The sequence below is a fragment of the Lonchura striata genome, chromosome 9 (genome assembly GCF_050655825.1).
Source record: "Lonchura striata isolate lonStrDom1 chromosome 9, ASM5065582v1, whole genome shotgun sequence".
In the NCBI taxonomy this organism is placed as follows: Eukaryota; Metazoa; Chordata; class Aves; order Passeriformes; family Estrildidae; genus Lonchura; species Lonchura striata.
Window position 1 is genome coordinate 21,847,157 of NC_140711.1, and position 24,999 is coordinate 21,872,155.

The following is a 24,999-nucleotide window of genomic DNA, read 5'->3' on the forward strand; positions in this document are numbered from 1 at the left end:
CAGTGATTGTAATCCCTTAGGAACCAAATAGAATAAACCAAAAATGTTGGCTTGCTGTTAAATTGTCTGTATCTCAAGGGTCCCTGCGCTAGCTTGTTTCACTGTCATTGAGCCCTCAAGTCCCTTCTTTCTCCTGGACCCATCCACAGAGCCAAAGTGAAAATGGATGTAAATTTTTTTGTGGCTTCAATCCCTCATTTTCCCTACACACCTGCAAGTCTCCACACTGCTTTCATGGACACTGCTTACAGTGGCTCAGATCATGCAGGTTGGGCTTTGGCCCCCACAAACATCCCACAGCCCTTCAACCCTGGTGACTGGGAGGTGCTGATCCAAGGAGGGTATATCAGACCCCATCAGACCCCCAATTCCCACCCCATTTACTGCCCTAGACCCTGGCTTAGCTGTATCTCCAATACTAAAGCCAGGAACAGAAATATCCTGTAATCCTGCTGCTACAGGCCTGCCCTGTCATTGCTTCCCACCCTATTTCTGCTGCTGCAGGATCAGTGATGTTCAAATCCCTCCAAGGTCTTATTGAACAAACAAGATTTGACAATGATTTATTTTTTTTTAAGAAAGGAAGATGCTCTCTTACGCCCAAAAAAAATTATTTTTCTTCCAACATTTCTAATCATGGGGTTGCATTTTGCCCTCACACACCCAGCAGACATATTGATCTGATTCTGGCTTGATCTGGAGAATTGTCCCTTCTCCTGAGCACAGGATCCAGGCACCACTCAGGGAGGGATGGCTGGGAAACAGAAGTGGGGGACAAGACAGGACAGGCTCACAGGACAAGCCTGGTGCACCCTGGTATTTAAGGGCTTGGCCACAGTCAACCCATGCGGGGTGTTTATCCCTTTCCCTGGGTGCCAGGGGTCCAGCCTCACCCTGCAGCATGGAGCACAGTGGGAAGTGGGAAGGGCAAGGATGGTGTGTGCAGTAGGGAGTACCTGCCCACCTCCCCACCAGTTCTGCCCCCCAGCTGCATCTGGGAAAGGGCAACTAAAGCAACTGAATCCTTGGGACAACTCTGGGTTAGAAATGTGAACTTGTGCCAGGGCAGGCAACTGCAGGCACTGGCCAGGTGAGCTGGCCTGCGTGGTGGGCAGGGGTGATGGGCTCTGTGGGGGGACATGGGGGAAGAGCAGATCAAAGGGCTTGGAGGATCATTCATGGCCCAAAACGTGCTGCAGGTGTGAAACCTCCCAGTTACTTGTCCTCTTCATCTGCAAAGAAGAAATGAGATTTGCTCAGTCACCTTCTCCCTGAGGGGCAAGCTAGGAGCCCTGGGGCATTTTCTTGCAGGGGCACAGGAATAGAGGGAAAGGAGACCCCACAATCCTGCTCACCTCTCTGCTCATCTGAGTCATTCTCTGCCTCCTCTGAGGAATCTGTTGAGGGTTGTAAGAAAGCCCCACATCAGCTTACACCATAACCACATTTGCTGTGGTCCTCTTCACCTCCCAGTGCCATTACCTCCAGACTATGCTGGTGGTAATGTGCTGAAGGAGATGCCTCCACACAGCTCCACACACCCCAGGGCATGGCACAACCTGCACATGAGCACCCCAAAACCCTTCCCCCATCTGCTCAGGGTTCTTGCTGCCTTAACCACAGGGAGGCTGGGACATTCCCACTCCCCTCCCAGCTCTGGGCACCAAGACAGCATCACCCCAGTGCACATGAGCTGCAGACCCACCCATGCTGGGTGACTGGTAACCATCACAGCCAATCTTCGGCCTCTTCTCACTGTAGCGGGCGCAGAGGTGGGCACTGCCTGCCCGATTGCAGCACCAGTCATACAGCTTCAGCTCCTGGTCTGGGGGCAAAAAGGAGAGTAAGGGGCTGAAGGGAAGGGGAGGGAGATGGGCCAGTTCCAGACGAGGCTTTCCTCGGCTTTTGGCAGCCCCACACTCCCTCCAAGGGAAACAGCGTGTCAGGAAACAGATTGGCACAGAGATTAAAATTATTTACAGGCTACAACAATGCCAGCCTCAGCCAGGGGATGCCGAGGCTGGCTGTGCTTACCACGGGAGGGTGACGCCTGCCTGGAGGGCCTCCAGTACCTCTCCTGCCGGCCCTCGAGCAGCTGGCTCTGGCTGTCGTACAGGCAGCGGACGCCGGCGCCGTGCTGGTTGGGGGAGGCCGAGTGCAGCATGGAGACACGGGCACCCCACCTGCCTGGAATGGGCACCAGAGAGCCTCAGACAGCTCTGCCCGGCCAGCACTCCTGCCTCGGGGCAAGGACTGGGCCAGAGCTGGCTCCTGGTTATCCAGCCCTCCCACCACATCACCCACGGTGCCATAGGGGTTTGGAGGAACTGATGGAGACCATCCAAGCAGTCCCCCAGAGGGAGACCCTGGTCCCCAGCATCCCCATGCAGGTCAAACCAATTCTAGCCAGTCTAACAAGACAAGAAAAGGTCAACCCTCAATCTTCCTTGCTTTTCCTGTCTCTGAAGGGTAGGCCAGTCCCCCTCTCCTTTTCCTTAGGGTCACCTCCCCACCCTGCCACATGGGACCCCAGCCACCCTTGCAGGAAAGGTGGGGAAGGACACCTTGGGGATGGGGACGGTGAGGTAGTAACATGTCCACTTGCCTACACGGCTGCTCTTGAAGCGTGGGTCCTGCTGCCCTTGCTGCAGGGAGCAGGGGCAGGTGGGCAGGCCCTGGCTCCATGCCCGGGGCTCCTGCTGCTGCCCCGTCCACGCCAGGCACTTCAGCCGGTAGTTGTTGCCCACGCGGCTCTCCAGCTTGTAAATCCACAACCCACGGAGGTCTGAGCAGGGAGAGAAACCATGAGCTGTCACCTTTGGCCAAGGGGACCACAGGGGCTGTTTTGTCTCAAGGGGAGAGTTATGTGGTGCTGATGATGGAAGCTAAGCCCACTTTGACCTCCAGCCATAGGACCAACAGCTACTCAACAGAGGGGAAACAGGAGGAGAGGCTCTTGTCAAAGAAGAAAGCCTTGGGACAGAGCCATGGGTAGAAAAAGTGACCATGGGCAGAGCAGGGATGTTTCAGCTTTAGGGCATAGCAGGTACCCAGAGGAAATGTGCTTGAGGGGGAAAGCTTGGCCTTGAGAACCCACTGAGAGCCTTGCCACAGTGGCAGGCTGGATTTCATTCCCTGAGAATATTCCCCTCCTTGTGAGCCCACCCCAGCTGTGTGGCACTACCTGTGTTGTAGCCCCTGAACTGGTCAGGGCGATATTTAGCAGCTGGAGGTCTCTTAATCAGGTCATCATTGTGGTAAAAGCCATCTCCACTGAGTGAGGAGAAAAGAGGGAAAATCAGGGGTTGCTCTTCCTGGGTGGGATTATCCCAGTCCCAACCTGCCCTTCAACCATCCTGACCCCATGCCAGTGGAATTGCAGCACCCGTGTGACAGCTCTTGGGACAGGAGGGCAAAGGCATGAGCTGCCCCAGCCTGCTTCCTCCTCTACATAGGGTACTGTTCTTTTTGGGTGCTGCAAACACTCCTGCTGCATCAGAGCCTGAGCCCACAGGCATCTGGAGACCCCCACAAGCAGCTTCCATGGTTTCCAGTGTTTTGCCAGGTGATTTGGAACAGAAACCCACAAGTGGTCCCACACAGACACACACACACACACATGCACACACACGCCTGTGCCGCCCACACTTCCCATCCGGGCCACCTTTTCCTTACCCAGCTGCAGCAAGCAGCTAATGACAAAACCCTGGAGACAGCATGTACAGGGCAAGACGTAATGCGAGGAGGCAGGAAGCAACTGCTCCGGCCAAGCACGGAAATCCCTTCCCTCGGCTGGTGCAAAGTTCAGCAAACATCCCCTATTTCCCACTCCTTCCACCCAAACCGCCAGGATGCTGGGGGCCCAGGACTCCAGAGGGATTTGTGGATCTTACGACAAGCACAGCCCAGCAAGAAAGCATGCTGCAGCATGATCCAGTCCCTAATGGGACAAATTTGTTTGTGAGGCCCCTATATGTTAGGGTATATGGGCATGCAGACCTCACCTGGGCTGTCCTCATCCCTGTAGGGCACTCCCTGGCACACGGGGGAAGGATTCAACCAGTGGGAGCTGTGGGTGGGATGCATCCCAGTGCTCAGAGGAGGCAGGGATGGGGTGCTGAGCTGCTGTACCTGGTGTAGCCGATGAGCACATTGGTGGAAGTGAGCCTGGTGTAATCCCACTGCATGCCTCCATCCTGGTACAGCATCAGGATGTAGGACCTGAAGCCATCAGTGGTCAGGACAGCCTGGTACGTGATAGTCTGAGGAGAAGTGTTGCACACAAGTAAGAAAGTGAGTGAAGATGTGGGGTTTAAAATTCAGGGTGTGGGGCAGTTCTTGCTGGGGAATGGCCAGACTGACATCTGGAGGGAAACAAGGCAAACATAGCTAGGCCTGGTTCACATTTCACATGGAAAATGTGATGGTTTTACTTTGAAACTGTTCCATGACAAGTTTCAAATTCACCCAATTTTATGCCTCTGAAAAACAGCATGTCTGGTGAGCAATAAAATCCCACCACCTCAAAGAGAATGGTTTTATGGAATGGGGAAAGTTCAACTAAAGGTGTCCCTCAAAAACCTGAAAAACACCAAAACATGAGCCCAGTCCTTTTTGGCAAAATTCTTCAAGACTTGTCTTTGTCACAAAACTGGTTCTTATTTTCAGGCACAGAGGAGGTCATTGCCTGCGGGTCTTGGTGTTTTTTGACAATTCAAGAGCACCTGTGTGTTCCATCAGTCCCTTACCTTCTGGGTGTCAGTCCGTGCTGCGTGGACAGGAGCCTTCTCCCAGGTGATTTTCAGGGTCCAGGCTGCAGAGTAGGAGGACCTCAGGTACCGCCGGACCTTCGCTTCCACGTCACGGACGAAGGGAGGCTTGGCCGTGTTGAGGGTGGAGAATTCCTGTGGGTTGGGAACACACACGTGTGCGTTAGCTCCCAGTGGGACAAAACAGGCCAGGACTGGAGTCACGCACAGACCCCTGTAACCAAAGTGTTGGATGGGGTTTGGATGGCTCAAGAGGTAACATAGCACCACAGCTCTTAGATTTGGCTCAGAAAAGGGAAAAGCCATTCATGGGCTCCATTAATTACACATCTCAAGAGGCACCCCCAGAATAGATGATGAGCTTATAATCAAAAGGTGTTTCGTGCAATCATGCTCCCAGGTGGCTTCACTCACCTGGTAAAAGGTGGTGCCAACACCTCTGGAGAAGTCAGCGTTGTCCCAAAATACAGCAATCATGGGCACCTCTTCGTGGCCATTGAAGCCACGGGGAGGAGGGTTGGGGTACGTGAGGATGTTGTTGTCCGAGGCTGGGAAAATGATCTGTCCGTTGTCTGTGAACTGAGCAGAGGGATCCCTCCATCAGGTGAGATCAGCAGATCCATCAGGACCAGCAGCACTCCCTGGCATGGGGGTGGCAGCCCTCCCATTTCCAAACCCATTTTGAGCAATGCCCAAGGAAAGCCACCACCTGCCACTGCTGAAATGCCACAAAGTCACCTCCTGCTGCAAATAGACCATGGCAGCATCCCAATAGCTCAGCCCCACAAGAGTCCCATCCCAGGCACCTGGTCCCTGGTGCCTCTCCCAGGGTTTTAGGTGATGGCCAACTGCCCAACGAGTCAAGCCCAAGTAGACTCACGTAGAGAGAGGTGCGCAGGGTTTTCCCAAATGGGAATCCAGTTTCAGGCTTGAAAAGTGGAGAATTGAAATCTACTCTCCTTTCCACATACTCCTGATCATTTTCCCTTGCTCCATACCCATAGAGGGGTACGGCTGGAACTGGAAAAGAAAACAAACAAACAAACAATAAAACCAAACTATATTTACAGCAAAGCTTTTGGTCTGTATCAAAAATTTAAAAGGGCTGAAATTATCTTGCTTCTACTGGGACAGAACCTGGGCAGCAGAAGGAAGGGGGCACACTGCTTAAAGCCTCCAGGGACACTCTGCATGTCACCTTCCCTTGCAGGAGCTTGTTCTCCCCCTTTTCACTGCCTTACACAAACACAGCTGCCCTAAACCTCCTATGATGGCCTTTGTGGTCACTGCCCCCTGCTTCAACCAGCCCTGTTGGGACATTGCATTGAATGACTGCCATTAGGAGGGGAATAACATTGTACAAGGACTGTGGAGTGGACAGCACAGAATTAAACACCCACAGCCCTTTCTAGAGGCTTTTACAGCCTCCAGCTCCCTATTTATGTCTGTCAAAACAAAACATTTGGAGGGGATGGGTTCTCCAGCTGATGGGACTGTATTGAAAGCAGGCTCAGCCTGCCAACAGTGCAAGCTCATGTGCAGGGGCTCCTCGTGCCACGTCTCCCCCAGGATCCTGCCTTCAAAGAGATCCCTTCTTTTATGGGCACTGAATGTTCCTGAGGATGGTCCACCAGGAAACTGGATATGTTAGCCCCATCCAGGCTGCTCTGTGAGCATCACGTACCTGCGGGACTGGGCAGCAAGGCTGGGGGAGCTGCTGGCACTCCTGGTGGAGCTGGAACCACGGGGGATGGAGTGTGGGAGGTGACAGGGGCTGCTCCTGGCCTGGGAAGCGCCTCCCTGCCTCGGGGCAGGGGGGCTGGTGGGGCTGGGCCGGCCAGGGCCAGGCTGCAGGATGTGGCTGGGCAGGCAGTGGCTGGGGACCCACCCTGGGATCCCCCCGGCCTGGGAAAGCTCCAGAAAAGCTTGACCCAGAGGTGGCAGGGGCTCTGTTTGCCACGCTGGTGGTCAGCTCCCTGCCCAGGAACGGCTGCAGGGCAGCGGGTGAGGAGCCACCAGCAGGTCCTAGCCCCAGGGTATTTGCTCCAGGACTGCCAGCAGTGATCCCAGAGGGAGGAAGGCCAGGGAGTCCTGGGTTCCCCCCAGCTGGGGAGTGAGTCTCCATATGTGCCCCAGATGCAGAGGCACTGGGAAGGAGATGGGTTACGTTCCCTTGCCCTGTCATGGTTCCGTGGAGCGCTGCACTCCCTTCTCCAGGAGCAGGGCTTCCTGGCTGGCAGAGAGGCAGGAACAAGGCAGGGCCCCCTGGCACAGCAGCCCCCAGCTCTCCCTTTCCCCCTGCAGAGGACCCCACTTTCAACTCACGTGCTGAAAGCCCAGGGCTGGCAGACACCCCCTCTGCAGAATTTCCTCTCTGTGGAGCAGAAGGTGGCACAGGGGCAGCGTTGGGGGATATGGGAGCAGGAGGGGACACTTCTCCCACAGGTGCCGGCATGCCTGAGGCCACCTCATCTTCAAGAGACCATGACTGAGCACCTCCAGCTTCTTCTGATGGCCCACTTGGTGACCCTGGCAGCCGGGGGCTGCTCCCAGTCTGGGTGCTTGGTGCAGAGTTGGGGACCCCACTGGGTGCCAGCCCCGAGCTCAGCCCATGTCCAGGGAGAAGCAGAGAGCCAGCCACCGAGGTGGTCATGCCATTGGAAACACCGCTGCTGTCTGGAGCCACTGGGACCAGGCTGGCACCAGGGAAAGGTCCCCTATTCACTGAGGCTCCTCCAGGCACCTCCACCACATTGACTTCGCTCGGTTTTCCATCAGAAAGTTCAGTATTGGCACCACTTTGGGTGCCAGGGGCAGACACAGAGGCTTCTTGAGGGCCAGCAGCTTCCAAGCCTGTGTTCAAGCCACCACCAGCTGCAGCAGCTCCAGGAGGGCTTGTTTCATTAGCAGCCTCACCCGTCCTTCCAACTGCTGAAGACCCCTCTGTTGACAAGGAAGAAGATGCAGACTGCAACACACCTCCTGTTTCTCCATCAAGGCTTTCTGAACCAGCTGGTCCCATTCCAGTAGGAGCCTGGGACTGTCCTGTGGATGCTCCATCACCAGCCCCTTCACCTGCCCCTTCTCCTGCAGCAGGAAGGACCCCAGAGCCAGCACCCAGGGAGGGCTGAAGACCTTCAGCAGCACTGTCTGCTCCTCCGAGTGCACCCGGGCTGGATGGATCTGAAACAGAGGAGGCTGCGACATCACCACTGGGAGAGGCTGAACCAGATGAGGACCCTGCACCAGGCAGTTCAGCCTGCTGAGGGCTGACAGCTGAAGGACTTGTCTCCATGTTGGGATTTTCACTCTCTGGGTTTCCTTCTTGTGCCACATCCCCTGCACTCCCAGCCCCCTGCACCAGACCAAACCCTGGGCCAGTTTCACCATCCGGAGAGGCTGGGGACAGACTGTCAAAGCCAGGGGCTGCAGATGGGACAGGTCCTGCTTCATCATCCCCTGACACAGAAGGTGCTGCCACCACATCACTGGGAGAGGTAACACCAGATGGGGAGCCAGCACCGGGCAGTTGATCCAGCCCAGCTGCTATTCCACTCCCTGCAGGGGAGCTCAGGGATGGCTCAGACTCAATCCCACTGCCTGCTCCTTCCAGTGCTGGCTCTGCTGTGCTGTCTCCTTGTCCTGCTGCTGCTGGCAGCCCCACATTTGTGCCAAGCTGGTCCCCAGGGCCAGGTGATGGGGGTCCTACAGGTCCATGAACTGCTGAGCTGGGGGTATCCCATGCCAAAGTCGAGTCAGTGTCTGGCCCTTCGGCCCCAGGGAGTCCTGCTCCCACGGGAGCACCAGCTGCTGTTCCCCATGGCTGTGACCCACCAGAGGATGGAGATCCAGGTGCTCCCTGGGCAGCACTGAGGTCAGGGCTCACTGGTGTCTCTGCCTCAGACATGGGGCCGGCCACTGACCCCAGGGGTGGGGAAACAGCCCCAGGGGCATTGGCTGACTCACTGGGCAGGTCCCCTGGTCCTTCAGGCCCTGAGAGATCAGGCTCCATTCCAGCACTGCTGTGAGGTGCAGGACCAGGTGAGGACACTTGTCCCAGTGCTGGGACTCCTCCTGTTCCATCTCCAAGTACTGATGGAGGGGAAAGTTCAGCATGTGCCATATCCCCTGTTTCTTCTGCTGGCAGCTCTCCGGTGTTAGTGAGGTCTTGTTCAGGGCTGACAGCTGAAGGACCTGTTTCCATGTTGGGATTTTCACTCTCTGGGTTTCCTTCTTGTGCCACATCCCCTGCACTCCCAGCCTCCTGCACCAGACCAAACCCTGGGCCAGCTTCACCATCCGGAGAGGCTGGGGACAGACTGTCAGAGCCAGGGGCTGCAGATGGGACAGGTCCTGCTTCATCATCCCCTGACGCAGAAGGTGCTGCCACCACATCACTGGGAGAGGTAACACCAGATGGGGAGCCAGCACCGGGCAGTTGATCCAGCCCAGCTGCTATTCCACTCCCTGCAGGGGAGCTCAGGGATGGCTCAGACTCAATCCCACTGCCTGCTCCTTCCAGTGCTGGCTCTGCTGTGCTGTCTCCTTGTCCTGCTGCTGCTGGCAGCCCCACATTTGTGCCAAGCTGGTCTCCAGGGCCAGGTGATGGGGGTCCTACAGGTCCATGAACTGCTGAGCTGGGGGTATCCCATACCAAAGTCGAGTCAGTGTCTGGCCCTTTGGCCCCAGGGAGTCCTGCTCCCACAGGAGCACCAGCTGCTGTTCCCCATGGCTGTGACCCACCAGAGGATGGAGATCCAGGTGCTCCCTGGGCAGCACTGAGGTCAGGGCTCACTGGTGTCTCTGCCTCAGACACAGGGCCAGCCACTGACCCCAGGGGTGGGGAAACAGCCCCAGGGGCATTGGCCGACTCACTGGGCAGGTCCCCTGGTCCTTCAGGCCCTGAGAGATCAGGCTCCATTCCAGCACTGCTGTGAGGTGCGGAACTAGGTGAGGACACTTGTCCCAGTGCTGGGGCTCCTCCTGTTCCATCTCCAAGTGCTGATGGAGGAGAAAGTTCAGCATTTGCCAAGTCTTCTGTTCCTCCAGTCAGCAGCTCTCCATTATCAGCAGGAGATACTGAGGGCTGAAGGGCTGGAGGACTCATGTCACTCTGGGTGTCTTCATAGGGACCAGCATCCCCTGAATCTCCTGCCTGTGCCACGTCCCCTACCCCCTCAGCTGCCTGGCCTTGGATCCCAGCTGTGGGCCATGCCAGACCGTCAGGCGCTGGGCTGGGGACATCTGAATCTGAACTCAAGCCAGTGCCAAGCCCATCGGCCTCCTGGGGAGCTCCAGCTGGCATTCCTGGTGGCTCTGACTCCCCAGGAGATGGAGACACAGCTGCTTCCAGGCCACCAGTGAGGTCAGGAGTTGCTGGTGTCTCTGCTGCACCATCAGCTTCAGGCAGGGTGCTGGCTCCAGCCTCTGGGGCTGGGGCAGCTGGGGCAGGAGCACTGGGGGTGTCTGTGGGCAACGTCAGAGCATCAGGAAGAAGCAGTGGCTGTTCTCCAGTGGGGGTCTGCCATGAGGCAGGCTGGAGGGATGGAGTGGCCAGATCCACAGCTCCCACATCCCCTGTGGGCAGCACAGTGGCTGAGACTGGGAGATTTGTGTCACTCTGTGCATCAGTGGGAGCCCCTGGTGCCGGCAGGGAGGTGGCAGTGTCCTCTGTTTCCTCAGGAGCCACAGGTGCCCTGCTGGTTGCAGGCGACAAGGCTGAACCAGAAGCATCTGATGACATCCCGGGAATTCCCTGCCCATCCCCATCCCCACCATTGGATGGTGTCAGCGAAGTGTCTGGGCTCAGTGCCTGGCCAGGGAGGAGGGAGGACTTCCCAGGGTTTTCCACTGTTCCTGACATCACTGGGCTCTCTGGAGGTAGGTGGGTTGAATTGGCTGTGCTGAATTCAGCATTTATTGCATCTCCAGAGTCTGAAGGCAAGGGACTTTCCTCACGAGCTGGGGCCGTTTCTCCTTCTGGCTCTGGGTTAATGCCCTCAACCCCGCCCACTGCTTCATCCTGCTGGGTTGGGAGCAGCTCCCCAGCATCAGGACTGGAGCCCATGGAGTTGGCAGTGGCTTCACTTTGAGTAGCTTCAGGCAGGGTTACACCTTCCTCCACCGCTCCCTTGGCTGTGGTCAGCCCTTGGCTCAGCAGCACAGTGACACCAGCAGTGGGCTGTGGCACCCAGGTGACTGCCAGAGGAGGGGTGGTGTGCAGGGATGTAGTGCCAGTCCCGAGGTCTGTACTGATGTCCTCCTCATCCGCAAGGACAGGTGTGGTCCCCAGAGGGACATCAGGAGTGACCTCTGGTTCATCATGCGCTGCTTCTGGGGTGACAGCGGGGTGCTGTGTGGGGATGGCAGCAGCAGTCGTGGCTGTATTGGGAGCAGTTGAATTTCCCTCAGTACTCGTGTTAGGAGCCTTGGTCCCGTTCACCAAAGCTGGCACTGAAGGGCCGTATTCGCTCGTCGCCATCACTGGGGCCATCTCGGTCCAGGGAGGGGAGGTCTCGGCATCAGCTGCTGTGGCAATCAGCTCTGTAGTATGGGGCCACTCGTGCTCTGTTGTCATGGGGAAAGCTGTCCCCACAGCAAAGGGCCCATCGGTAGTGACAGGGACAGCAGTAACAGCCCCAAGCCCTGCAGAGAAGCACGAAGAGGAGTGTTACTGTGGGAGCTGGAGCTGGCAGCCTGCCAGGCTCAGACACCTCTCCGTGAGAATCACGAAGCTCCCACAACTTCTTAAACCCCCTTCTCCCTAATCCCACAGCCCTACAAGGCCCTGATTTAAAAGCCAAGGAGCGCAGTCTGGGCTGCCTTGGGTGCAGCCCCTCTTGCATCCTCAGCATCAGCAGCTGAGGCCAGACACAACCCATTGCAGGTCAGAGAGAGACACTGGTGCAAGCATGGAGGCAAAAGCATCTGCTGAAACCCAGTCCAGTCATGCTGGGGATGGTACTGGGATGCCTGGCCACTGGGTAGAACTGGAGCCCAGTAAGTCTAGTTGATAGCCCTGGGGATGTCTGTGGAGTTCTGACACTTCAGGGCAACCCTCAGCCCTCTTTCCATCTCTGCAGGGACAGCTCGAGCACTATCGCTTCTGCAGAGCCTGGGGGTTCTGTGATTTTTCACCTTTTGGGTGTCTGAGGGATATTTAAATAACTTTACACAAAGCCCTTTACAGACAGGAAAGCCAAGGCTTAGGGAAGCCTTCCCTGACTGCAGATGGATTCTGATCTGCTGCACTTAAAGAAGGTTCAATAAAATTCTCCTGGGCTGAGTGCCTGCCTGCTCCTGCCCCCATCCCTCTTGCCTCTAGCTGAGTGAAGGCACCAGGGTTCCCCACCCATGGAGGGAATATTTGTAAGCTCCCAGGACCAAGCCCTTCTTACAGTTCTCTCCTCCTGGTGCCAAAATTCTAAGCCACATTCAGGAGCTCTGCTGAAAGGAGGAGACACCTGCCCACATCCCAGACATGTCTCCCAGAACCTACTGGCATCCATGAGTGACGTTTCACACGGTGTTATTTTTAGGGCAGGGACACAGGCTCTGGGGTGCCCAAGCTGCCGCCGTTGGCTCCGTGAGGAGCCGGGTGGATCTGCTGACGCTTGGCTTTAAGGAGCTTCAATTAGGGGAGACGAAGGGCACCCCGATGGCAAGATCCAGCAGAGCTTTGCCACAGCCTGACAGCTCCAGCCTGTTCCCAATCCTGGTGCTCCAGTTCATCAGGTTCCCCCTGACAGGCAACCAGATCTTCCTGCAGCAGAAGTGTCTCCAGCCTCACCCCCAGCTCAGCTCGTTAGTTCCCAGATAGCATGTGCAGGGTCATTAATGAATATTAACTCCTGTGCCAGACCAGTCCTCAAGGCGTCCATCCTCTGCTAGACCCACATTCCCTTTCCTGGCAGGCTGCTTCAGCGTCATCTTCCCTGGCTGGAAAAGGCTCTTTGTACCACCCCCCTCAGCCAAAGGAGCTCAGCAGCTTCTGTCCCCTTCTCAGGGAAAACAAAGTACATCAGTCAAGTCACCCCAGTTTAGTTTGGCCCACTCATCCTGTTAAATCACTGTTTTAACTTAATTCTTCAATGTGGAGCAGGAAACACCATCTACCCCACACACCCGTTCATGGGAAGTTTGTGCAAGAGGGGCCCCAGCATGCAGCAGCAGCGTTTGCTCTTCCCTGGGATGTGGGAGGGATGGGAGCATCCCTGGGTCCTGCTCTGCCAGCTTGCTTGCCTCAGCTCCTTTGCTGGAGGGGCACACAGCTGCCTGCAGGCTTCAGGGCTAGGCTCTCATCTCTCCCACGGCTCCACACCTGCAAGCAGCCCCTTGGGGTGATGCCTGCCCTGTAAAATGCTTTTCCAGCTCTTTGGCTGCAATGCCTTGCAAGGACTGGTCATAAGAGGAGTTTCCAGTACAGCCAGGAGTGGAAAGCATCTCACAGTGTACCTGCTGCACCCTGAGAGGGTTTGGGTAGCACATGAGCTAGCAGAAAAATATGGGACGTACCGTGCAGGATCCATGCGCAGCATCCCAGCAAGGTGGAGAGCGTCCATCCCCTGGTCCCCATGCCTCAGGCCTCCACACAGGCAGAGCACTAGGAAGCTCAAAGGGAGGAGAGAGCAGCAAGGAGCAGCTCCCTCCGTCCCTCCCTGCCTCTCCTGCAGAGCTGGAGTCCCACAGGTGCTCCTGCTCCTGCTCCCTCCTATTTATAGGGATGGCAGAAGGAGGCAGGTTACCGACGTCCTCTCCCGCCCCCGGTCCCTTCCCTCCAATGTCCCTGTCACCCTTCCCTTCCAGCCGAGCCCTCCCCTTCCCAAGGGCTGGATGCCCTGCTCGGCTGGGACATGGGCTGGGTGTACCCAAAGCCCACCCTGCAGGGACCCACATCCCCCCAGGCTTTCTCCTGGGCTCAGCCTGGTACAGCTCCCTGGGCTGCCAGCACCAGAAAGTGAAGCTGAGCCTAGAGCAGTGTGTGGCACTGCCAACAGTGGCATGGCAGTCACCCCACAGAACCTGTTCCCCATGGCAGTCACCCCACAGACCCCACAGAACCTGCTCCACATGCAGGGTATGGGGCCATAGACCAGTGTGTGGTGGTGACAGGGCAATGCCAGCTGGTGTCACCATGCCTGTAAGGACACCATGGACACTAAAATCACCAGCTGAGCCATGTGTTAGCCCAGAGCAAGGCAGGACACAGGTCTCCACTTGGCTCCCCCAGAGCAGAGGCAGGTTATAAAGCAGAGAGAAGCATGGCTGGGGTCAGGCTCTGGCATGGCAGTTGAGCTCCACAGTGCTCAGCTGCCACTAGAAGAACTGGGGATCCCTTTTCAGAGCCCCAGCACACCCAGTAGGTTTTGAAACCTGCACCTCAGTCTGGGCACAGCAGTGCTGGGGTGCTGGGAGGGGGTAAATGATCCAGGGAGGCTTCTCTGCAAGGTTGGACCAGCATCTCCAGAAGATGGAGCAGGAAAAGGAACAAATCCAGACCCACTTCCCTGCTGTGGGGATCCCCTGAGTCGCTTCAGCCCTATATCTCACCCTCCTCCTCCTCCTTGAGCAGCAATTCCTGCACACCCCCTTGAAAACTGCTGCCAGCTCCCCTGTGAACAGCATTATGCAAACTCCCACTACTACATGAGTTTGTAGTCAATTAAACACTTCAAAAATGCCCCCAGGCAACTCCTGCAAAGTGTTATGAGGGGTGTTAGGCGGAACACAGTGTCCCGCGGGATCGGGCAGGCAGCACACGGAGTGACACCGACCCTCCGCGGGCACTGCGGATGGGGAAGTGCCGGGGGAGCCAGGTCACGGCTGAGCAAACCCGGCCCTGACACCCACGCAGAACCCCCGGCAGGGAAACGGGCACAGACCATAAACCAGGGCACTGTCACTCACCTGGAACTAAACACCTGCCCACCAAAAATGCCACTGGGGGTGTAAAGCTGGGGGGGGGACAGTGCACTGGGGGTCTTGCAACCAGCACTGCAGATCATGGGGTGACTGATGCATCAGTGACCACCTGGGCAATGACCACACCAGGATGACGGAGGATTTGAGAGATGAAAACCTGCCGTGGGAGAGTGGTTCCTGCCCGTGCTGACGATGCTGTATCACTTTGGAAAGCAACCCCGGCAGGGTTGCTGACACTGGAGAGTGTTGCTCCAGATGGTGTTTGAGGTGCAAAATGTGGTGGGAGCCACAAGGACTGTTGCAAACATGCTGCTCAGCATAGAGGAAAACAACTCAGCTGAAGGGAGGGGCTGGCCCCAGCTCTGCCTGCAAGCTCCTGTCTGTGCTCCACAGAGGCCAGCACTGTCTGGAGACCCTTGTGCCTGCAACTCCTGCCCATGCTGTCGCCCAGAAATGCCCATCTCACAGCAGACAAACCAAACTCATCCCTCTGTTCAGGCATTGGCACACCCTCCCAAGAAAGCCCAGAGCCACCAAGGGATGCCTCATCTTGAACACAGTACCCTGTTACCACTCTGGGAAGGGGCTTTTTATTGTTCTTTTTTCTATGTCTGAAACCAAGGTCCTGGCAAAGCACTGGTTCCTGTAAAAGTCATTAATCCATTGCTACCAAAGACCAAAGCATCATGTGGGCACTGGAGCCCTTCAGGGGAGCCTGTAGCCAGGGGGCAATTCCGTGAATCCCAGCACTCATGGGCTCTGCACCATCCAGCATGGCAGAGCATGGCCCAGCATGGCCCAGCATAGTGCCTTATCAGCTTTCCTGGAATTAATGGGCTGGTTGTTCCAGTCCTGTGGAGAACACAGCATCTTCTACTGGCTCCCCTCCAGCCTCCTGGCAAGGGCATTTGGAGAGGGCTCAGGGGTGGCAATAGGGGAAAGCAGGTTATCCATCAACCCCACAGGTTCTGGATGACTTGGCATGCTTGGTGTGTTGCAACACCCTCCTGCCAAAGAGTGGGAGCTGGGCTATAGCCATCAGCAGGGGTGAAGGGAAGGGGGACACTGGAAGGGACACCTGAGTCACAAGGGACTTGAGACATGCCCCATGATGCTGCCAGGTCCTTCAAAGGTGACAGTCATGTTGAGCACAAGATTTGTTCCTTTGAACAATGCTGAGAGATTGGAGTGTATTACAGCAAAGAGGCTGAGAACTCTTGTGGGCTGGGAAAGCAGCAGGACTTGGATCCAGACTCCCAAGCCCCTCTGGGCAGCAGTCCGTGGCAGGCAAGCAGCCACGGGGTGAAGGTGGCACCGCAAGGACAGCAGAGTATGGGCACAGGAAGAGTATGGGCAGTGTTGGGGGCTTGTCAGAGCTCTGTGCCACCACTGCCCGGGCAGTGACACCACTCCAAGGGAGCCACATCCTCCCACTGTGCCCCTCTCCTCCCTCCCAGGCTGGTGACAGAGGGGACCAGAGCATCTCCTCCCCCCACGGTCCCCCAGCCACAATAACGGTGGAGGGCGGCTGTGCCAGCAGGGAACAGTGAGTACCCTGGTCACCTTTTCATCCCAGCACTTCAGGACCTTTTCCTCCCTTTGTGACGCAGTTTGGCTCCATTACCCCGGCCTTGGCACCCGGCCATGTCCTGGGGTCTGAAGTTATGGATTCAACAGCCGGAGAAAACAGCCCAGTGGGACGCGACGTGGGAGGACTCCTGGCCCAGCTCCAAGGCGTAGGCAGACCACAAGGATTTCTTTCCCAGCACCCCAGCAGGCAGCCAGCACAGGGACTCCTTCCAACAGGCTTTGCCCTGCTCGCCGGCTCTTTGCCCAGCTGCTAAGGGACCTCTCTCAGTCTCCATGAGTCCAACAAGCCCACAAAAGCCAGGCAGCATCCTAAAGAGCAAAGGGGCCACCCTGGAATGCAAGGGACACCCCAAATGGGAGCATCCTGACAAGCTGCCTGGGCACAGCCTCCAGCTCAGCCTCTCATGGGCCCTCTGAACTGGCAGGCAGCTGGGTGATCCCACAGTGTCTCTCCCCATCCTGTCCAGCTGCTGGCTCCTTCCCAGCCAGCTGACAATCCAGGCAACCTGAGAGAAGTCCCCAGGTTGGGAACCCCACAGCCCCACACATCCCCTGTCAGCCCTCCCTGTGCTGGGGCAGTGAGGGCTGCCAGTGAGAAGCAGGGATCAGCCAAAAACAACCCCTGACATGCAACAAGGCCATTTTGCTAATTATTTCAGTTTTCAATCTCCAGGTGAGGTGGCTTGCTAAGGCTAATAATTGCTTCAGTTGGATTTTATCTGGCTAATTAATCAGTTAATAAATGACTATGCTACAGGGGGACAGATGCTGCAGCCGTCTCCTTAGTTGGGGACTGGAAAAAACAAGGAAGGAGCACAGCCCACAGGATTTCCACAGCCCCACAGTGCTGCCCCTGCAGCTGTGGGGTGTTATGGGGCAGAGAGCTCCAAAGCAGAGACCATCAGTCTGCCGGGGTGCCGAGCCATCTTTGGGAATGTCTGCAGCAGCCCCTGGTGGGAGGGGACAGCACTGAGCCCAGCTCTCCACACAAAGCTCTGGGGACCCAATTTTCCTCACCAGTACCTCCAACAGATGACAAAGCTGAAAATTCGGAAAGGCAACTTGGAAAACTGAAAAAAGAAGTCATCGTTTCAACACAGAAAACATGGAATTTCTATTTACTGCCCACCACAGGTGTTCTCGTCTGTCAGCAATATTGCAGATGAGCCTTGGGAACAGCAGTACTGGGGGCTTCAGGTCTCCTTCCTCTCATTTCTCTGTCCCCAGGGTGGCTTTGATGGCTGAGCCATCAGTCCCAGATGCAAAAGCCCAGTCCCGTGGGGTCCCCTTCTCCCAGCCCTGCAGCAGAGCTGGAGGGGTCCCACCACAGGAACCAGGTCTGGAGCAGGGTGGTGGGAGGGCACAGGCTCTTCAGACAGGCTGTGGGAAGGGGCAGGAGGGGACTGGGGGAACAGAGTGAAGGACAGGAAGCCCAGGTTCAAGAGGAGCTGTGTGGGATTCCCCAGGGGCCTGCACCACCATGGAGTGAGGAGCTGGGAGCGGGTGGCTGGGCAGTCCAGGCGGGAGCAGGCCAGGCGAGGGGCAGCGGTCAGGTCCTCCTCTTCCCTCGCCATGCCAGTGACAGGCCAGCACACGGGAACGCTGTCTGCAGGTCCTCACGGAGCTGGGGGCAAAGAACAGCCATCAAACTGTGCCAGAGGGGCTTCCAACCCACTGTCCCCACATAGAAAGGGCCTTATCCTGGACTATGGCAGCCAAAGGAGGGTCTCCCCTTCATCTGAAAGAGCTCTGGATGGCATTCAACGTAAGATGCAGCCATTCCCCTCCCTGGGTCAACCACAGCTGGCAGATACAGAGTGGGATCTCCTCCTGCACACCTCACCTTGGACAACACCAGCTCCTGCACCGTGGTGTTCCCCAGGTCCAGAGGGGTGCTTAGCCGCAGCGACAGAAAGAGGTAAGATGCACCTAGGAATTAAAAACAGGACTCTGGTTATTGCCCTTGAACCCTGGGCTGGGCCAGACGACCTGAGGGTCTCTCCCCAGGGTTGCTGGCACAGACATGGAACATCCTCCCACGTTAATTGTGTCATGGACACACTACATTGTCACAACAAGCCTCTCACTGCACAGCAAACCCCATGTACCCCAAAGCATCAGCACCTCCACACTGAGAGCACAGCAAGAGGAGTGGGGCTCCAGGACCCCCTGCACTGGCCCCAAGCACCGATGCTGGGGGTGGAGATGCCCGTAGGCACTGCACTTACTGGTGTTGGATGAGCCAGAGGGGCAGACTGGCGGCAGTGTTGGCAGCTCTGCAGGCGTGCTGAGGGTAGTAGCCTCTGAGGTCTGGGCTGAGCTGGTGGCAGGGGAAGAGGGCTCAGTGCCTGGGTGAAGCAATGTTAGGTTAGTGCTGTCTGCTCCTGCAGCTGGGGACAGGACTAGGTGAAGCCACCCAAGTACATGGGGTTCCCATGGGGATTTGTCACCCTGACCATATCCCTGCCTTCAGGTGTCCCCTGGGGTGTCCCAGGCTGAACCCACCCATGACTGCACTGGGGATCCCAGATACTGTCAGGGTACCTGGAGTCAACTCCACAGTTGAGGGGAAGATGTCAGGAGTGGTCCTGCCTGGGTAGCTTGAAGAGGGAGAGCTCGTGGGGTTTGATGTGCTGATGACAGGGCTGGCTGTTGTATCTGCCAGGGTTGCCAAGGACTCTTCTGTAGATTCTGATGAATCTTCTGTAGTTGTGGTGGGAGGAAGCACAGTGGGAGGTGAGGTGTTGCCAGTCTCTGCGGATGTGCTGGACTCCTCTGGGGTGGAGGCTTCTGTTTCAGGGCTGGAGGAAAGGAGGGTGTCTGTGGTGGTGGAGTCAGTGGTAGGCAGCAGCGTTGAGCTCTCCATGGGTGTTGAGGAGGTAAGGAGAGCTGGAGACACAGTTGCTGTCACACCCATGGCGGTGGTTTCTGCAAAGAGTCAGGACAATGAGATGCACAAGGGTTGGTGGTGAAGGGCTGAGTCCATGGCTATGCTGGGCAGGGTGCAGTATTGCCACCACAGTGAGCTCCCCAGGGAACTCAGAGCTGCACATCAGCCATGGAGCATTGGGAGGGGGAGTTCACTGTCCTGCATGGATCAAACACACAGATCTCTTCAATGGGTATCAGCCAGGCAGACCACATAAATCCCCAGCCTGACAAAGCAGGAACAAGCCATAGCCATTGCTGGTTTCAGGACAGAAACACCTCTAGGCGCCAGTCCTAAGACCCATTCCACCATCTTCACCCATCCCTGGAGGAAGTCAGACAAACCCGTCTGACAGGAAGAGCCAAGCAGGAACTGGTGACCGTGAGACAGTCTGGAAGTGCAGCAGCAGCAGTTTAAACAAACCCTCTGCCCTGCAGATAGTCAGGAACTGATAGCGATAGCGGTGGGTGTAAATAATGGCAACGGGGGAAGCAGCCCCACAAAGGAACAAATCCCAGCTTGCAGCTCAGGATGAGCTGATAGAGACGTGCTGTGACCCACAAAAGCTCTGGGAGGGAGCGGCTGGGGCACAGGAGTGCTGTCCTCTCTTCCACTATGGACTGCACTCCAGCAGTGTGCTGTCCCCAGAAAAGCCCAGGGATCTGTAACCCTCTGCAAAGGACAGGTAGGACAGCCTGGCTACCTGGACCTTTGTCAAGGGGTGTCTGTGAGGTGGTGGCTTTGGGATACCAGACTGGATTCCCCAGTGATCCCAGCACAAACCAGTGAGTCTGGGGCTCTGCTTGCATGAGGATGGGAAACTGAACCACAAGCTGCCATCTGCTTTCAGCCAAGCCAGCCAGAAACTTCCAAAGCCCCTGGCAGCCAGGCCCTCTTTGCACACAGCAGCTGTTTAAATAAAAATACAGAGAAGCCCAAAGGTCTGACCCTAGGTCTCACCCTTGCCAGGTGAGCATCTGCACCTCACAGAAGGTGAGGTCATCCTCATCCTCACAGAAGGAGAAGCAGCAAGTCCACCTCTCTTCTCATTTAAGAAGCAGGAAACAGCCCCCACAGCATTCCACCCCCCTGCACCCCACAGGTGCCACCTCTCCACCCTGGGGAATGATGCCCCCCACTCACCACCCACCCTGCAGAGAGCACCGCACCCCACTCAGCCCTTACCCAGAGCCAGGTGCAGCACGGCGAGGCAGGCGAGGCTCAGCAGCAGCAGCAGCAGCAGCGGCCAGAGCAGGGGCAGGGCCAGCCCTCCTCTCTGCCCAGCCATGTCCAGGTGAGCAGGAGCTGACAAACCCCCACGGGCACTGCTCTGAGTGCTCCCCACAGCCCCAGCACTGGGCTTGCCAGGTCTCCTTCACCCGGCAGAGGAGGAGCATCCAGATGGGTCCTTTTACCCTGCAGGTGCTGGCAGCGAGGCAGTGGGTTCCACCTGACACGGACACTCCCAGGGACTGGTGTAATGCCCAGCAGACATCAACTGCACGGCTGGACCCAGAACAGCCACAAAAAGTGGGCAGGACAGGCCACCAAGGCCACCACTACCACAGACTTGGCTCCTGTGGCCGTCCTCTGCCTGCTGTGGGGAGGCTCACAAGGGAAAAAAGCCCAGGAATGCTCCAGGCTGCCCGGAACCCCGCACTTCGCCACAGGGGTGATGTTGGTGGTGGCTCCCAGCACCAACACCCTCAGGAGACAACAGCCAGCTCTGTCTGAGCGTGAGGAGCTGGCCAAGAGAACAGGCGGCGCTCAGGAAGGGCGTGCCCCAGGCTGAGGGTTTGTCCCTGGGCTGTGTGAGCAGGCATCACTTCCCCGTGTCACGGCTATCGCGGCCCAGGCCTACTGCCGACAGCTGCGGCTGCTTCCTTCTTCTCAGGGTCAGGGACAAGAGCACTCGGAGGCGCCCGCAGGCCCGGGGCCAGGTATTAGCATTCCACAGGCAGGCAGGCATGCTGGAGGATTGTCAGGGCATAGCCACCCTGCTGCTGGACAGCTGCATGGGGGCTCTGCCAGGGCACGGGCACACAGAGGCCATCACCAGCGTGCTGGCACTCTGATGAGGTGCTCTCACACCGTAGGCAAGGCGCCAGGGTGCAGGTATTCTGTGAGGCTACAGTAGCTCTGCTGGGGCACAGGAGCATGTGCACAGCCAGGGGTATTGGGGCAGGGTACAGTGTCCCTGTCCTGGTTGAGGTGCACAGAGTGGGCTGTCACCAGGGTACATCTGCAGTCCCAGGATAAAGGCCCCTGCAACAGCCACTAGGATACAGCCACACTGACAGGATACAGGAGCTCAGTAAGCAGCACTGACAGGTGACAGCTGCCTGGGGGGACTGTTGGGGTACAGTCACATTCCTTGGGGTACAGAGATTGTCCAGGGGTGTGTACATACAGACCCAGTGCAGGGGAACAGCCACACAGCAGTGCTGTCACACCTCAGCACAGGTCCCCAGCCTGGGACCACCCACTGGTCTGCAGAGTCTGGAGACTGGGTGGCCCCTGGGGGAAGAAGCCAAGTGCTTGACTGAGTAAGATGGGAGATCTGTGAGGATTTACCACCCTGATCCTGCCCTCTGGGTGCCCTGTAGCTGCACTCACCTGCAGTGTCACTGGAGGTCTCTGGTTCTCTTGGGGTAGAAGTACCAGGGGTGGTCCCAAAGGCCTCCGTGGTGGTAACAAGGGAGGTCATGGTGTCTGATGGGGTCGTCAAGGGCCCATCTGAAGTGTCTGTCATTTCTGGGATGGTGGAAAAAGAGGTGGTAGTAACAAGGGAGGTCATGGTGTCTGATGGGGTCGTCAAGGGCCCACCTGAAGTGTCTGTCATTTCTGGGATGGTGGAAGAAGAGGTGGTAGTAACAAGGGAGGTCATGGTGTCTGATGGGGTCGTCAAGGGCCCACCTGAAGTGTCTGTCATTTCTGGGATGGTGGAAGAAGAGGTGGTAGTAACAAGGGAGGTCATGGTGTCTGATGGGGTTGTCAAGAGCCCACCTGAAGTGTCTGTCATTTCTGGGATGGTGGAAAAAGAGGTGGTAGTAACAAGGGAGGTCATGGTGTCTGATGGGGTCGTCAAGGGCCCATCTGAAGTGTCTGTCATTTCTGGGATGGTGGAAAAAGAGGTGGTAGTAACAAGGGAGGTCATGGTATCTGATGGGGTCGTCAAGGGCCCATCTGAAGTGTCTGTCATTTCTGGGATGGTGGAAGAAGAGGTGGTAGTAACAAGGGAGGTCATGGTGTCTGATGGGGTCGTCAAGGGCCCATCTGAAGTGTCTGTCATTTCTGGGATGGTGGAAGAAGAGGTGGTAGTAACAAGGGAGGTCATGGTGTCTGATGGGGTCGTCAAGGGCCCACTTGAAGTGTCTGTCATTTCTGGGATGGTGGAAGAAGAGGTGGTAGTAACAAGGGAGATCATGGTGTCTGATGGGGTCGTCAAGGGCCCACTTGAAGTGTCTGTAATTTCTGGGATCGTGGAAGAAGAGGTGGTAGTAACAAGGGAGGTCATGGTATCTGATGGGGTTGTCAAGGGCCCACTTGAAGTGTCTGTCATTTCTGGGATGGTGGAAAAAGAGGTGGTAGTAACAAGGGAGGTCATGGTGTCTGATGGGGTCGTCAAGGGCCCACTTGAAGTGTCTGTCATTTCTGGGATGGTGGAAGAAGAGGTGGTAGTAACAAGGGAGGTCATGGTGTCTGATGGGGTCGTCAAGGGCCCATCTGAAGTGTCTGTCATTTCTGGGATGGTGGAAGAAAAGGTGGTGCTGGTTCCTGGGGATGTGCTGCCAAGCAGTGTGGTCATGGCTGGCCCTTGGTGGGTGCTGGTGCCAAGCATGGTGCCCACTCCGGTGGAGGAGAGAAGAGTAGATGTGGAGGGAGGCAGTGTGCTCATTTCAACTCCTATTGAGCTGACAGCCAGGGCTGTGCTGGTCCCCACAGATGTGAAAGTGGTAGTCTTGTCACTGCTGGGTGTCATGGCCATGGAGGTTGGAGTTGGCGTGCTGGTGGTCATGAGCCCCAGCCCTGCTGGGGTACTGCTGGTGGTGGGTCCCAGCCCAGGTGACACAAGAGTGCTGTGAGCTGTGCTGCTCCTTGCCTGTGCTGTGGTGATGTTGGAGGCTGCCAGGCTGCTCTGCTGAGCTGTAGAAGCATTGGATGTGAAGGCATCCATTGGCATCTTTGGGGTGGAGGTTGCAGGAGGAGAGGAAGGGAAGGTGGCTGCAGTGCTTGAGCTGGTGTTGGGCAGTGGAGCCATGGTCTCTGTGGGTGTTGAGGAGGTTGGGAGAGTCAGGGATGCAGGGTTTGTTGTATCTTTGACAGAGGTCCCTGAAAAGAGGTGGGAGATAATACATAAGGGCTGGCAGTGAAAGGCTGGGACCACAACTCTGCTGGGGATGGTGCAATACTACCACCACCATGAACTGCCCAAGTCTGGCATCAGCCATGGATCATCAGGAGTGGGGATTCCCTGTCCTGCATGCATCAAGCATGTGGATTCCCTCAATAGCAACATGACAATCAGCCAGGCAGACCACATAAATCCCCAGCCTGACAAAGCAGGAACAAGCCATGGCCATTGCTGGTTTCAGGACAGAAACACCTCTAGGCGCCAGTCCTAAGACCCATTCCACCATCTTCACCCATCCCTGGAGGAAGTCAGACAAACCCGTCTGACAGGAAGAGCCAAGCAGGAACTGGTGACCGTGAGACAGTCTGGAAGTGCAGCAGCAGCAGTTTAAACAAACCCTCTGCCCTGCAGATAATCAGGAACTGATAGCAGTGTAAATAATGTAAATAAATAGTATAAATAATGGCAACGGGGGAAGCAGCCCCACAAAGGAACAAATCCCAGCTTGCAGCTCGGGGTATGTCCACAAGAAACCTGTTGCAACCCACAAAAGCTCTGGGAGGGGGTTGAGTGGTGCAGCAGAAGGGAACCTACAGCTGTAGTTCAAGGTTCTCAGGGGGTACAAGTTGCAGGTTTATTCCCAGTGCTCCACTCAAGACTGCTCTTTGCATCAAGTGCAAATGTTGGGATAGCATTTGAAGTTCTCCAGGCCTAGTATATCCCAGTGAGGTTGCCATCTGGTCAGGGCCATTTGGTACTACTGGGCAGGTTGTAGCAAAGGCAATGAGCCCAGCAAGGACCAAGGCTCAGCAAGGGGGTCCAGTTGAGCCTAAGGTCTTCTCTCCCCACATGGAGACTCCCAACAGAGGCAAAAGAAATAGAGCTTACTTCTTGTGTTCTATAAAGCACTGCCCTGTTTGATCATAGGGCAGGGATGTTGGAGAGCAAACAGCACCTGAAATGTTTCACTTCTGTGGGCAAAGTTACCCCAGGGCCACCCACCACCCTGGAGAACGATGCTCGTCACTCATCCACCCTCCCACCCCAGGGATATGTCCACATAGCACTCAGCCCTTACCCAGTGAGAGATCCAGCACAGCAAGGCCCAGCAAGAGCAGGGGCAGCCCTCCCGTGCTCCGAGTCATGTCCAAAACCAGCACCCCAATGCCTTGCAAGGTAAGGGACCTGAGGACGCAGGGCGTGGGGAAGGTGCCAGCAGGGAACTACGCTGCCGAGTGATGGCTGCAGGTAGCTGGAGCTGCTTCCTTGTTCCCGTGCGGACGGAGGGGAGGCACCAGCGGGCACTGACACCGCTCCCGGGGCAGGTGCGGCGCCCGGGGCGCGCCGGGGACATCGCCGCGGCACCTGCGCCCGTGTGCGGGGGGCGGGCCGGCCGTGAGCCGCGCCCCTCGGGACACGGCCGGCCCGCGGCACGC

The 24,999-nt window shown here is 56.9% G+C and overlaps 2 protein-coding genes across 2 annotated transcripts; both read right to left on the reverse strand.

Moving 5' to 3' along the window:
- Positions 1–1,095: 1,095 nt before the first annotated feature.
- LOC146766661 (uncharacterized) lies at positions 1,096–13,457 on the reverse strand. The gene is made up of 12 exons (XM_085587816.1): positions 13,284–13,457; positions 7,095–11,414; positions 5,650–5,789; positions 5,184–5,348; positions 4,749–4,904; positions 4,132–4,262; positions 3,185–3,273; positions 2,602–2,785; positions 2,035–2,183; positions 1,706–1,825; positions 1,356–1,397; positions 1,096–1,232 (listed from the first exon to the last, which is right to left on the reverse strand). Exons 1-12 carry the CDS (start codon positions 13,342–13,344, stop codon positions 1,216–1,218), a joined length of 5,574 nt encoding a protein of 1,857 aa, XP_085443942.1. The 5' UTR covers positions 13,345–13,457; the 3' UTR covers positions 1,096–1,215.
- A 3,912-nt stretch (positions 13,458–17,369) lies between these two features.
- LOC110478280 (uncharacterized) lies at positions 17,370–24,948 on the reverse strand. Its single transcript, XM_077785694.2, has 6 exons — positions 24,642–24,948; positions 21,826–23,541; positions 18,825–19,208; positions 18,509–18,628; positions 18,124–18,209; positions 17,370–17,904 (listed from the first exon to the last, which is right to left on the reverse strand). Exons 1-6 carry the CDS (start codon positions 24,706–24,708, stop codon positions 17,830–17,832), a joined length of 2,448 nt encoding a protein of 815 aa, XP_077641820.2. The 5' UTR covers positions 24,709–24,948; the 3' UTR covers positions 17,370–17,829.
- Positions 24,949–24,999: the final 51 nt, after the last annotated feature.